The sequence below is a fragment of the Myxocyprinus asiaticus genome, chromosome 37 (genome assembly GCF_019703515.2).
Source record: "Myxocyprinus asiaticus isolate MX2 ecotype Aquarium Trade chromosome 37, UBuf_Myxa_2, whole genome shotgun sequence".
Classification (NCBI taxonomy): domain Eukaryota; kingdom Metazoa; phylum Chordata; class Actinopteri; order Cypriniformes; family Catostomidae; genus Myxocyprinus; species Myxocyprinus asiaticus.
The window spans coordinates 3,425,330-3,439,984 of record NC_059380.1 but is presented as its reverse complement, the minus strand read 5'-3'; the positions used below and the strand labels follow the sequence as shown (position 1 = coordinate 3,439,984).

Here is a 14,655-nt window from a genome sequence, read left to right as displayed (position 1 = left end):
GTCTTTTCAATTCCAAAAGATTCTCTATTTATGTCATGAAAAGAATCATCACTGTAAATGTTGTCTCCAGGAGATTTGCAAGACAATGTAAAGATTTAATTCAAACTGTTGTTTTCTTAATTAGAGCAGTGTGGGTGGATTGGACCATGTGTATCTCTCCTCCCACTCACCAATATGATCATTCAAGCAGGCAATGACTTGAAATAACACATGAATGACCAGGATCATAAAACAGAAGTAGTATATATTAAATACTGTGCCTTAGACATTAAATACAACATGAGGAGGAATTTAAGGAATATTCAAGGAATATTCTGGGTTTTTTCAACCTAATGTCGATGTATTGCATCTGTGGCATGCTGTGACTTCACACCTTACTGTGCAAAAAACAAAAAAGAAAAAAAAAAAACAGAACATGCATTTACAGTAAAAGCACATTTAATGGAGGCATAGAGGAATATTCCAGGTTTAATACAAGTAAAGCTTATTCTAAAGCATTTGTGGCATACACAAAAATTAAACATTTTCTTTAAAAAAAGCAAGCAAGGCACTTACACTGGAAGTGAATGGGGCCAATCTATAAACATAAAAACACTATTTCAAAAGTATCGCCACAAGACGTAAACAATATACGTGTTAACATTATTTTAATGTGATAAAATCGCTTTCTGACCTTTTATGTGTTATTATCATTGCCATGATGATGTAACGGCGTAAACCCTAAAACAACTGTAAAAACGATGATTTAAACAACTTTACATCTCAAATAATACACTAAGTTTTAACAGAATTAATGCAAGTGCTTTTATAAATTATAAGCTTCACATTTCTACCTTTAAACCATCTAAAAATTGGCCCCATTCACTTCCATTATAAAAGTAAGTGCATTGTAAGTCAATTTTGCTTTTAAAGGAGGGACGAGTCGAAATGTATTTTTGAGGTAATCAATATTATGCCACAAAAGCTGTCGATTGAGCTTAATTTGTATTGAACCCGGAATATTACTTTAAAGTTTTTTTTTATTCCGCCAAACATTTTCCACCCTCTCTCTGATTATTAGAATAAAACAGGCAGTACCTTTATGACTTCTCTGTAAACACCCTCTTTGCACATGAAATGAGTAACAGTGTTTTGCTGCACTGTTTACACACAGGCTGCGGGTTTGCTGCATCCTTATCTCTGCATCCTTTAATAGCCGTGTTTCCACTGTCGGTCCAGTTAATGGCATGCTAGTGCGTGCCAGGGACAACTGCGTTCCCACCGTCACTTCTGGGGCTTAATCATTTGGTCCACTGATTACCCTTGGGCCAAAAAAGGCCAACTGGGGATTGAGGCGGGGTCAATGTCCAAGGTGGCGTTTAGCAAGATATTTATGCTGCAATTCAAGTCAGATGTGGGAAATTCCTACTTGAATTCTCTGATCTCTGACCATAAAATGGTGTGTGACATTTGCACCAGGGCAGTGTATTAAGGGCGGGTTTTAGGGCAACGCTGCGGGGCTTTTGGCCCAATATTGGGAATGCAGAGTGATTTTGGTCTCGCGGCTCGAGGTCCGAGGCTATTGGCCCCGGTTGACCAATTTATGGCTCTGGCTAGCACTAGCCCGATAGTGGAAAATCGGCTAATAACAGTCTTATGGGGCACGTTGTAACATTTCACTTTCCTTTTTCCAGGTACATGGAGAAAAAAGTATACGCTGTATTCATTAAACAAGTCCAGATATTTGAACCAGACACATGTGAAATTACTGTGAAAAAAGAAAAATACTTTGAACCCCAAGTGCATTTACACAAACTTAAGAAAACCAAAAAGTGTTTGTTTGTGCCCCGCTCTCCTCTACTCACTGTTTCAAAAGTATAGCAACAAGACAAAGGATATGTGTGCAAAAATGATTAAAAGATCAAAAATCACTTTCTATACTTTTTTGTGTAAAGTACAGGCAATTTTACAACTTTGTTGCCATGATTATATAATGTCAACAAACCCTAAAATGACTGTAAAAATTACAATTTAAACAAATTTACAGCTCCAATAACACACGAGTTTTAACAGAGGAATTAATGTAAGTGATTTTATAAAATTACAAGCTTCACACTTCTACTTTCAAACCCTCCAAAAATGGATCCATTCACTTCCATTGTAAGTGCCTCACTGTAAATACAATTTTTTTTTTTTTTAAAAGAGGGACGAGTCGAAATGAATTTTTTTGGTAATCAACATTATGCCACAAACGCTGTCGACTGATCTCAACTTGTATTGAAACCAGAACTTTCCTTTAAGTGAATTGGCTGTTTTCAGACAGTTAACGTAAAATTGCCCAAATGCCCAATTCCCAATGCGCTCTAAGTCCTCGTGGTGGCGTAGTGACTCGCTTCAATCCAGGTGGTGGAGGATGAATTTCAGTTGCCTCCGCGTCTGAGACCGCAATCCACGCATCTTATCATGTGGCTTCTTGAGCGCGTTACCATAGAGGCTTCACGCTATTCTCCGCGGCATCCTCGCACAACTCACCACGCGCCCCACCGAGAGCGAGAACCACTAATTGCGACCACGAGGAGGTTACCCCATGTGACTCTACCCTCCCTAGCAACCGGGCCAATTTGGTTGCTTAGGAGACCTGGCTGGAGTCACTCAGCATGCCCTGAATTCGAACTCGTGACTCCAGGTGTGGTAGTCAGCGTCAATACTCACTGAGCTACCCAGGCCCCTCCTTAGAAGTTTTGAGTTCTCAAACAGTATGTTGTCATAGTACATTGAACTCTTGTATTTCAAAAGAAACGATTTGGGCTCTGCTTCGTTTAGCGGGAGCTCCATCCATTACAAGTGATGTTCTGACAGAAGATTTTACAGTAGTAATTGAGTTACTGTTGATTAAATCTCAAACACCTTTCTTTTGTTGTCTCTCTCCCCTTACTTTGACCATACCTCTCTCTACCACTTTTTTCTCTCCTGGGAATAAATCTCTCAACCATGCAAAACCTAATTGATTTTCCCTTGCAGATTAACAAACCAAATTCCCTTTACGCAGCAAACTGTCATATCGTTCTTCGCTGGCTGCCGTTCTACTGATGGGAGGCTTTTCAGTAAAAGAGTGATGGAGAGAGAAAGGATGAGAGAAACAGACTAAAAGCTAACAGAACATCCCAGACTATTCACTTCACTGCTTCTGTCAGCCCCTCCTTTCATCTCTCTCCATTTTTCTCTCCATCGGGTCCCTTCACGTCCCTTCCATTTTTTCATAAACGGTCAGCGACACCGAGTCCAAGCATGTGATTCACGGTGCCACTTCTGTGTGTGGGTGTCACACCAGATAACTGAGGTGCCACTCAAGAAAAAAGGGAAATGTAAGATTTAAATATATTTAATTTAACACAAATGAAAACAAGGCTTTGAGGCTTAGAAGTACAGTGTCCATCAAGTTCCAAATAAAAAGCAAAATAATAATCATTTAAGTACCTATTATTTGTAAAGTCCTAAATTAACTGGGTATCCAAACATTGCCATTACTGGATGACTGAAACGTCCTGTAACTCACTCAATATTAGCATCTTGTTTCGGGCCGGGTTCAGGTCAGTTTTTAAAGTATAACTTCGAGTTTGGGTTGGGTTTGTAATTAATGAAAAAAGTTATTATTATTATTATTATTATAAACTACTTTGTAAAGCGACTTTCAGTATTGAGAAAGGTGCTATATAAATACAAATTATTATTATTCTTATTTAATGTATACAGCATATTTACTATAATATAGGCTACATTTATTTAAAATATAACTTTATTTTTACATTTTAACATAACTTATTTCGCACACACGCTCTCACAGACACAGACAAACACACGAATTAGGGGCAGTTCACACCGAATGTGTTTTTATGTGTGTCTGCTGTGATTTTCAATTGTTTTTCTGTGTAAACACGCACTGGACCAAAAAAAAAAAAAAGCAAGCACATTTGTTCCTCCTTTTCTTTAAAAAAATAAATACAAAATGCACAAATCTGGGTTACAGTGAGGCTCTTACAATGGAAGTGAACTGAGCCAATCCGTAAATGTTAAAATACTCACTATTCAAAAGTATAGCGACAAGATGTAAACAATATGCATGTAAACATGATTTTAGTGTGATAAAATCACTTACTAACATTTTCTGTGTTGTTATATCTAAGTTTACAACTAGGGCTGCAATAACGATTATTTTTATAATTGATTAATCTTCGATTATTTTTACGATTAATCGATTAATCGGATAAAAAAATGTACTTTTGTTTCCTGTATTTTACTAAAATATGATTTTTCAAAAAACTGATATAATAAAGGGCATAAGGATTTGGTTTGATTGACATTACTGAATTCACGATTCTATTCACAAACAAAGCCTGAATCATAGTTAAGTTTGAATTTATTATTATTATTACTTTCAGGAAATATGCGAAACAGTTCCTTTACTTGTAAAACTTAACAAAAAGTGCTCATCATTAAAGCGTAAAGTGATTCATCAGGGATTGACTGGTACAAAAAAATCAGCCCAGCAGAGGGCAATAGTGGCACCAGAATAGAAATATTAATAATTCGGCCCAGCTGAAAAATACAGAATTATGTTAGATACATACTGTATGCTTTTACACTATCACTGATTACATACATTTAAGTATTTTAATATTATCATTTTTAAAATAGTATTTTCACTGATTACATGTTTCCAAAGTATTCTTTTCCGAAAATGTAGTATGTTTATCCAGTAAAATCATGTTTGCCATTGTATAAATTTACTAGTGAAATCAGACATTGCATGTGGCATTATCAGGAGGACTTTCAAATATCAGGACCCTTAGCATTATTATACATTATAATCAGCATTACATACAGTTTAATATAGTACAATCATCTGTAAACGCAGTGCAGATTCACTCTCGCGCTGAAAAGACTCATCCCGGTGCTCACTGTATTACATGCGTTTACATGAGCGGAGAAAACACTTTAAAAACCAGCACACCTTGACCTCTGAGACTTCAGTGTGATATCCATGAAAGCTGCACGATCGATTACATTGAAACTGAACTCGAGGTATGATGTTGCACGAGTTTAATCAAAATGATTGCGCTCCCTTTCTCCATTGTGATCGGTTTGATTGACACCAATGCACGTGCTTGCTTGCTCATTAAAGTTTAACGGAGACTCACTTGTGGCAAGAACAAACAGTTTTGCAAAATACGCGGCTGATTTTGAATTCATAACATGTTTACATTATAAAACATAGCAGAAAATAGCAGTAAAATGTAAGTGAAGCGCTGGAGAGAAACATCTCTCGTGCATTAAACAGCACAAGCACTCTGTCAATGTATCTGATGCTGCATCCGCTCCAGATTAAACTGTATGATTATTATGATCTTATTTGAAGTGTTTATAAAGTGCTCGGGACATCTTGGGTCATGTTTTTCCGCTACAACTTGTCTCCGCTGTTTTTTAAATGAGTTTCATAATGCAACACATTTTTCACTTGGCTGTGAAGGGACATCACTGACGGAGCTTCTCCGTGCTTACTACAAATATCCAACTAATCGATAATAATGATCGATAATTATCGATTTTATCGATTAGTTGTTGCAGCCCCTATTTACAACCATGACAACATAATGCTGTAAACCTTAAAATGACCATAAAAATGATTTAAACAACTTTACAGCTCAAATAATATTCACATTTTACCAGAAAAATGAATGTAAGTGCTTTTATAACATTATAAGCTTCATATTTCATATTTTAAACCATCCAAAAATTGGCCCCATTCACTTCCATTGTAACCTTGATTTTTGAAAAACTTTTTGTGGTAATCAACATTATGCCACAAATGCTGTCGATTGATCTTAACTTGTACTGAACCCAGAATATTCCTTTAAAACTGTGTATGTTTACTGATATTATGCTGTTACGATTGTTGCCTACAGTGTGATGCTTAAATAAAATGCAGCCAATTGCAACAAATGTACTTGCTTGGAGAAGAAATTATAAAGAATGATTTTGGGTTCAGGCTTCAACTTAATGCCTGTGCAGACCTCTATTCAGCATAAAGGCACTCTTGCTCATGCAATATTGCTTAATTTTACTTAAAACGTTCAGAAATAATAACGATATCATGATATATACGGTTACAGTGAAATAAAATGACTCATACCATGATATAAGATTTGGACATACAACCCACATTTCACTTTATAAAACACTTTTTTGAAATGTTTTATTAAAAACAAAAGAAGTCAGCGACACAGTAGGCTGATGTTGAAAAGGACAAGTGGGCCGGGTGAGGTCGTGTCTCTTTTGCAGAATTAGCAGATGCTGTAAGGAAAAGCATTGGCGTCTGAGACAATGTTTCCCCCCTGACTCACACAGACCTGCAGAGCACTTTGGTTTAACCGTCCCTGTGGGACACGCACAAGCACTCCAGACTTGAATATTTTCCTCCCTCTCACACTTTTTTTTTTTTTGCTGTTTTCCCACTCTTGCTCCCTCTCCGCCCCACTCAACATCCATCCCGACTGTCTAACCCTAATCTCGCTCTCTTTCACTCTCGCTCGCTTTCAAGATGTGTCTGATGGTGGCAAGCCCTAAAAATAAAGCCTCTCAGAGGCTCAGGCTACATAAAATGCTTTGCAATTTCAAAGTGCTTTTGATTACGGAAAAGAGCAGCAATGTATCGGCTTGAAGGGATGCATCTTTAAATGAAGCTAGAGGATGAAATATCTTAAAAAAAAAAAAAGGTTCCAACACAGAGATTTGGATTGACAGACAGAGAAACTGGCATTGATTGTCACTCTGTTCCAAAACCTAGTGAGCTGCCTACAGAGGCAGCATTTTAAGGCATCATACAGAAGGCATGCTCTCAACGCGAGGGCTGTTCGTAAAGGCAGGAATACCTATGTCACGCTAAAGGCATCCGAGAACGCATGAGTTCAGTGATGAAGTGAGAGAAATGTCGACAATGTAGTTCAATCTAATAAAGAAGGTACTATTTTACCCAATAATTCTGTACACTATTTATTTTAATTAGGGCTGTTGATTAAAGTTGCATTTTAGTTCGTTTTTAGTTTGTTTTAGTATTTTTTTTAATATCTGCCAAAGCTGAGCATTTACTGGTTTAAAGTCTAACATCATTACATTTCTCAGGGCAGTCTTGTGTTACCTCTATCTAGTGGTATTTTCATGTTAAATGTGGATTGTAAATGTTGGAAATGTTATAATTATAGGGTGAATATGGGTAAAGTGTCAAAGGACTTTTAGCTTGATCCACATTGTATCCGTATGTATTTCTTAAATGATTATAAATCATTACTAAACTAATCTTTGGGGAGTTAACAATTAAAGTGATAGTTCACTCAAAAATGACAATTCTCTCATCATTTACTCACCCTCATGCTGTCCCAGATGTGTATGACTTTCTTTCATCTGCAGAACACAAATGAAGATTTTTAGAAGAATATCTCAGCTCTGTTGGTTTATCCAATGCAAGTCAATAGCAGCCAAAACTTTGAAGCTCCAAAAAGCACATAAAGGCAGCATAAAAGTAATGCATACAACTTCAGTGGTTTAATCCATGTCTTTAGAAGCGATATGATAGCTGTGGGTGAGAAACAGATCAATATTTAAGTCCTTTTTTACTGTAAACCTTGACATCAGAAGTCTCCTTGGCAATCATGATTTCAAGCTTTCCCTGTGCTATCTAGCACTCTGCGAACTGTACTAGTAAGTGTATTTGAGCTTGAACTCATGACTGTTCATCTAGACTGCAATTGCAAGATGTACAGTGAAAAAGGAGTTACATTTTGGTCTGTTCTCACCCAAAACAGATTAGATCACTTCAGAAGACATTGATTAAACAACATATGGATTACTTTTATGCTGCCTTTATGTGCTTTTTGGAGATTCAAAGTTTTGGACCCTGTTGACTTGCATTGTATGGACCTACAGAGCTGAAATATTCTTCTAAAAATCTTCATTTCTGTTCTGCAGAAGAAAAAAGTCATACACATCTGGGATGCATGAGGGTGAGTAAATGATGAGAGAATTCTCATTTTTGAGTGAACTCTCTCTTTATTTTTTTTTAGGTTTCATATGGATGATTTCACTTTGGGATGTGTGGTATAGCTCATTTCATGACCACTGGTGGGAAAAGCAATAGTAAAGAAAATGACAGAAATTTGAGGTAAATCTTGTTAAGATTACAAAAAAATAAAAGTTAGCTTAATGCTATGACGTGAAAGTGTTTAAGAAAATATAAATTAATGAATAAATGAATTCCAAATACTTCCAGAATAATTTTTCCTTTGTCCCACTTTACCAGTACTGCTTAAAAAAAAAAAGACAAAATCTGAGATTTGGTCAAACGAGGGTCTTCAAAGGTTCTTCTTCCCAGTATTAAACATTTCTCAATTTTTGCTTCTGACTAAGGCAGAAGTTATCCTAAGCTTTCTTCTAAGGTATAATGTCATGTTATGTGGCGTTTGGATCATAATTCAAACTGTCAAGAAAAGTAAAATTTCCAAAAGAGACCCACTTTGCCCATATTCAACATATTATATCAAAAACTAAAACAAAATCATTTTTATTTTATTTTAGTTGATTTTGGAGTTATGAAAATGTATTTTAGTTTAGTTTCAGTTTTTTTTTTTTTTACGCATATGGTTTTAGTTAGTTTTCATTGTAGTTTTCGTTAACTATAATAACACTGGTAAGATTGCGTACTGCGAGAACTGGACACAATGCAAAACAGATCGCTGTCAACTGTATGCTTGTTTAATGATATGAGAATAAAACAAACAATATCTTGAGTTCTTAAGCCACATTCTGTATTGTCTAATCAATGCTTTATTCATCTGCCACAATAATGCAATTAATTTCAAATCCGTATTATATATTTATTATAGACCCTGTGTATTATATTTAGAAATATTTGAATTATTATGCATTATTTACAGGAATTATATTTATTTGAGGGCCTTTCTCAGCAAATAATGATTGTATGCGATTAACTGTGATTATTTCGATTAATCGGCATGTCAGGTAATTAATTAGATAAAAATTATTTAAACGACTGACAGCCCTATTTTTTATATTTTTATAAAAATATAAATATAATATAAAAAATATATATAAATATATATTTATATATAAACATATATAATATATAAAAAATATAATATTTTTATATCTTTATTTTTATATTTTTATTAGGGACAATTTCAAAAAGGTGTCCCGCTTTGTGCCTGTCAGGCTTATTGTTAGCTTAGCAACAGGCTAATGCCAAAATCCATTGGAGTCTGGAAAGCATAAGTGTTTCAAATCAGTCAGAAGTTAGAAAGCTGCCTAATATGTTTTCATTTGCCCACGCTTTAACTTTGCTACGTTTCCGACTTCTCATCCAGACTAGAACGGTGTTATCATCAAGCGAAAATGGAGTGTCTTGAAAATGATACTTTGGTAAACGATCAGTGTGGATGTAGCCTTAGAAGGCAGCTTTCTAGGTAGGTAGTAAATAGTGAAGCAGCTCACTAGGTTTCGGAACAGAACCTTTATATACACTACAGGTAAGCTGAACAGACAGAAGGCCATGATCTTAATATGAAAAGGCTAAATGGATGGCGATGAAATAAAAAACAGAGATGGGTGGATGAGTGAACTGCACAAGCACTGCAAAGCGGACAAGACGCTACAAAATAGACAATAAAAAAATTACAAAGAGAGCGGACCTGAAGACAAAGAAAACAGATAAAATGGATAAAAATACCAGATTAGATCTTGCAGTGTAGTATATTTCTTCAGCACAGTCCAAAAAAACATCAGTGTCGGGCTGTTTAGTAAAGACCAAGAAATGTCAGTTAATCACACATGCTTATCACCCTTGTGGTTTCTCAAGCACAATGAATGATGTGGTGGTGGGAGGGTGCTGGGTATAGAGTGTAAAGAGGTGTTCGCAATGACCATGCCCACCTGACCTCAACACACTCTGACCTTTGAACAGATATACTGTATGTCCTATGGGTTAAATGAATGCACATTTGCTGAAACTGGGGTGGTGGTGATCAAGCATTAGGGCTGCACAAAAGGTCCAACCTAGTTGTAACCCAAGAACTTAAAGAGTTGCCGAGACCACAGTTCTTACTCCATTACCATCTGGACCTTCGAGAAATGCACTTCAGTGATTAAAGTCTACATAAAACTGAAACAGACCCCATTTATTTCTCAATACAGATTCCTGGTCTTATGTGCACAATTCATCAGTTTGTGTTATTCTTAAGAACGAAAAAAAAAGGACTTTTTAATCTTTCATCTAGGCTGCCGTGATTATGAAATTTGGCTGACGATTAATTGTCAAACAACTAATTGTGATTATGACGATTAATTGTCAAACAACTAATTGTGATTATGACGATTAATTGTCAAACAACTAATTGCGATTATGATGATTAATTGTCAAACAACTAATTGTGATTATGACGATTAATTGTCAAACAACTAATTGCGATTATGACGATTAATTGTCAAACAACTAATTGTGATTATGACGATTAATTGTCAAACAACTAATTGCGATTATGACGATTAATTGTCAAACAACTAATTGTGATTATGACGATTAATTGTCAAACAACTAATTGTGATTATGACAATTAATTGTCAAACAACTAATTGCGATTATGATGATTAATTGTCAAACAACTAATTGCGATTATGACGATTAATTGTCAAACAACTATTTGCGATTATGACGATTAATTGTCTCTTTTAGGGCTTACATGATTAACTGTCATATTAGCTGTCATATTTCTTGAGGTCCATGTGTGATTCATTTTTACATATTTAACTTAAAATATGTAAATCAAATATTAAAATAGGGATATAGAGTAGGATTTCCTTTTAAGGCTAAATGAATAAATGATATGAAAAATACTGTTTTTAATATCAGAACATTTCTAAATACTTTCAATATGTCTCTCTTTTCAGTCAACTTTAGTTTTGGTCTCAAATAGTTACTTTTTGGAATTCAAATATTGTATATTTTTTAATAAAAAATAAAATATTAATTATATTATATTATACAGTATAACGCAACAGTATTTCTGTCCCAATTTCTTCACTTACACACGTTATTGTAATGCTCTTTGATTAAACCCACAAGCCCTTATTTCTCATCAAGCAAAATCTTTGAGAATTCGTTTCATCATTTTATCACTCCACATAAATAGAGTAAAGGGCCGGTCACACTAGGGTTTGAGCACACACATTTTTTTCCCGGACAACGCAACAAACGAGGATATGATGTCACGTGAGAGGGCATCTGGTGTAACAAATAAATCATAATAAATCACAAATAACAAATAATTTTATGTTAAAAATGTTAATATATATTGTCTACTCACTGTCCTGCAACTCAGTGATGCTCTGAGTTCAACTGAATGACACACGAACGCACTGTTGACTGCATTTAAATATTCACTTAAAATTCCCTTATTTGGACATTAAAATGTGATTGGAATTTGAAGTGTACAATAATCGCGGTTATCTCTAAATATTATTGTTATTTAGGCATTTTCCAGCAAACTCGCATTGAGATCGGGCTCCATTCAGACATGGAACTGCAACTTTTTATGGTCGAATAAATTGCAATGGATAAAATCAAGTCCAATTCCAGAATTATTTTATTTTTTTCATTGAATATTCAGTTTCACACACAAACACTACCACTACTATCAAAAGTGTACAGACATGTTCATTCTTTACTATTTTTATTTTCTAAATTTAAACATTAAATAACACTACATACTGTAAGTAAACAACATGCGTGTGTGTGTGTATATATACACACTGATCAGCCACAACATTAAAACCACCTGACTAATATAACCGCTCTGTACAATTGTGGTGAGAAGAATATCATGTCTGAATGCTATTCTGAGATGTGGGTTGGCGCTGTTTTGGTGGTACGAGGGGGACCTACACAACATTAACAATATACACGGATCAGCCACAACAATAAAACCACCTGCCTATTGTTGTGGCTGATCCGTGTATATTGTTTATGTCTTGAGGCTATACTGTTGAAACAGTGAGTATTTTAATGTTTATGAATTGGCCACATTCACTTCCACTGTAAGTGTCTCAGTGTAACAGCTCAGTGGTAAAGATGCTGGCTACCACCCCTGGAGTTCGCTAGTTCACTAGTTCGAATCCCAGGGCGTGCTGAGTGACTCCAGCCAGGTCTCCTAAGCAACCAAATTGACCCGGTTGCTAGGGAGGGTAGAGTCACATGGGGTAACCTCCTCGTGATCGCTATAATGTGGTTCGTTCTCGGTGGGGCGTGTGGTGAGTTGAGCGTGGTTGCCGCGGTGGATGGCGTGAAGCCTCAACACGCGCTACGTCTCCATGGCAACGCGCTCAACAAGCCACGTGATAAGATGCATGGGTTGACGATCCCAGACGCAGAAGCAACAGGGATTTGTCATCCGCCACCCGGACTGAGGCGAATCACTATGCGACCACGAGGACTTAAAAGCACATTGGGAATTGGGCATTCAAATTGGGAGAAAAAAATAAAAATAAAAAAATATCCTCTCTTCCTTGAAAGTGGAGATATCATCGTTTGAATGTATTGTCTGAAATGCATTCGTTATAAGACCTGCCAGTTGCAGCAAATATGGACTTCTTAAGATGCTTCGTTATAAACATTAGGTGACATGAATCCAGAATATAAAAGGAAAAACAAACAAGCATGAGTGATACAGATTTTATCAGATGATGACATCATAAGCATAAAGCAACAATGGGAATCTTTTTGGGTTAATTTGGGTTAATTTGACGTCCTGCTGTAAGGACATGATCTTGTTTATGAATGCATGACAAAATACAGTAACACAAGAAACGCTGACGGCTCCAGTGAGACAGGGTCAACGCTGAATTGTTCTGCAACACCTAAAGGAAGCCTTATTGATTAGATGCCACGGAAAGCTGCATCTAACCTTTCAATTATCGCGTTGGGGTGAGTGTGAGACAGACGGCTCAAATGCACAGCAGTCAAACACAATGCAAGAGAAAATGCGTGACTGTCAGTAGACAAGGGATTGAAGTGTACCTAAGGAAATTGTTATGTAACAGCAAGTGTGAGATTTTAGGAAAGATCGTTTGGAAGTATTCCCTATAAAACTTTCCAGTTATGACAAGTGCTGTGAATGGCAGGCAGACGGTTTCAAATCAGGCTTGAAGTGATTGGGTGGTTTAAAAGTGCCTTCTTTAATTATGATGTTGCTATGAAGTGTAAAGTGTGTTTTGATTAGTTGGGGAAAATTGTGTGCATTGCATTTTTCCCATTCATTTTGTCTATAGAGATTAAAGTAAAGATTTCTAAGCCATGAACCAAACCAACAAGTGCCAAGATGATTCACAAAATTACAACCTTTGATTTAAAGCAAAACTCTGAAAATCAGTGTTTTGTCTTATAAGAGAGAATGAACTCCAACCCCATTAAGCATTGCGGATGACATAATAGAGTAAAATGATAAAAAAGATGGTAAAATATAAAATTAGTGATTTAAAGTCATTGTAGTTCATGGTTGGTCAGTGTTGAAAGGTATGTTATTGCTCAAAATGAATGAGACTTTTACTGTTGTGCTCTATTACATGAAGGCTCAAAGCAAACGGAAGACGAAAGAACTCACCGGTTCATGATGAGGTTTCGTCTCTGTTGTTAAAGGAGGGTCAAACTTCACCTGACCGACTTAAAAGAAAACAAACACATTATTAAAGGATTCACACAAACCGTCTGCATTAAACTGATATTGTGCTTGCGCTTCGGCTCTGCACAAGTCACTCTAAATATCTGTTATGATACAAAACACCAAAAACCACAGTAGATAAAGACAGACAGATCATGAGTGAGAATTTCTGGTATTTTCCGGTAGACAGATTTATTACTGAAGAAGTGAGAGTGAGAAAATCACTCGGGCATGCTCAGGAGAGCAGGAGAGCAGCAAATACTCACAGTTAATCTCTGACAGAGTCTTTCCATCCCGGCTGTTACGGCTCGTTGAGTGAATCCGATGTGGAACAGACACTGGAGGCTGAAAAACAGAACAAATGAATAAAACACCAGCAAATAACAGTGTAAAAATTAAAGGTTAACTAAGTATAAGGCTGTTTAGAATACTAATAACAATGTAAAGTTTTTTTCTTAAGGTTTTAAGTCAAACATGCGGTGCAACATTGACCAATATATCGACCAGGCAGATTAATCAACCAATAATTAGTCAATATGAGACTATCAGCAATTGGCCAATGAAAAAAATGTTCCGGGTTCATTTAACAGCATTTGTGGAATAATGAAAATAATTTCGACTCATCCCTTGTTTATTTATAAAATAAATAAATAAATAAATAAATATTAAATAAATAAATAAATCATTTTTTATGGCGGTTTTGGAGCAGTGGCTTCTTCCTTGCCGAGCAGCCTTTCAGGTTATGTCGATATAGGACTTGTTGTACTGTGGATATAGATACTTGTCTACCTGTTTCCTCCAGCATCTTCATAAGGTCCTTTGCTGTTGTTCTGGGATTGATTTGCACTTTTCGCACCAAACTACATTCATCTCTAGGAGACAAAATGCATCTCCTTCC

At 36.0% G+C, this 14,655-nt stretch overlaps 1 protein-coding gene across 4 annotated transcripts in view; it reads right to left on the bottom strand.

Moving 5' to 3' along the window:
- map4k3a (mitogen-activated protein kinase kinase kinase kinase 3a) overlaps positions 1-14,655 on the bottom strand; it is a 121,842-nt gene that overhangs the window by 27,279 nt on the left and 79,908 nt on the right. For 2 of the 4 annotated variants that reach the window (XM_051675477.1, XM_051675478.1), the window contains exons 13-15: positions 14,024-14,102; positions 13,701-13,759; positions 9,776-9,838 (exon numbers count right to left, since the gene is read on the bottom strand). In XM_051675477.1, coding sequence (XP_051531437.1) covers positions 9,776-9,838; positions 13,701-13,759; positions 14,024-14,102 — 201 coding nt within the window. The remainder of the gene's footprint in view (positions 1-9,775; positions 9,839-13,700; positions 13,760-14,023; positions 14,103-14,655) is intronic. The other 2 variants (XM_051675479.1, XM_051675480.1) reach the window with 1 other exon arrangement.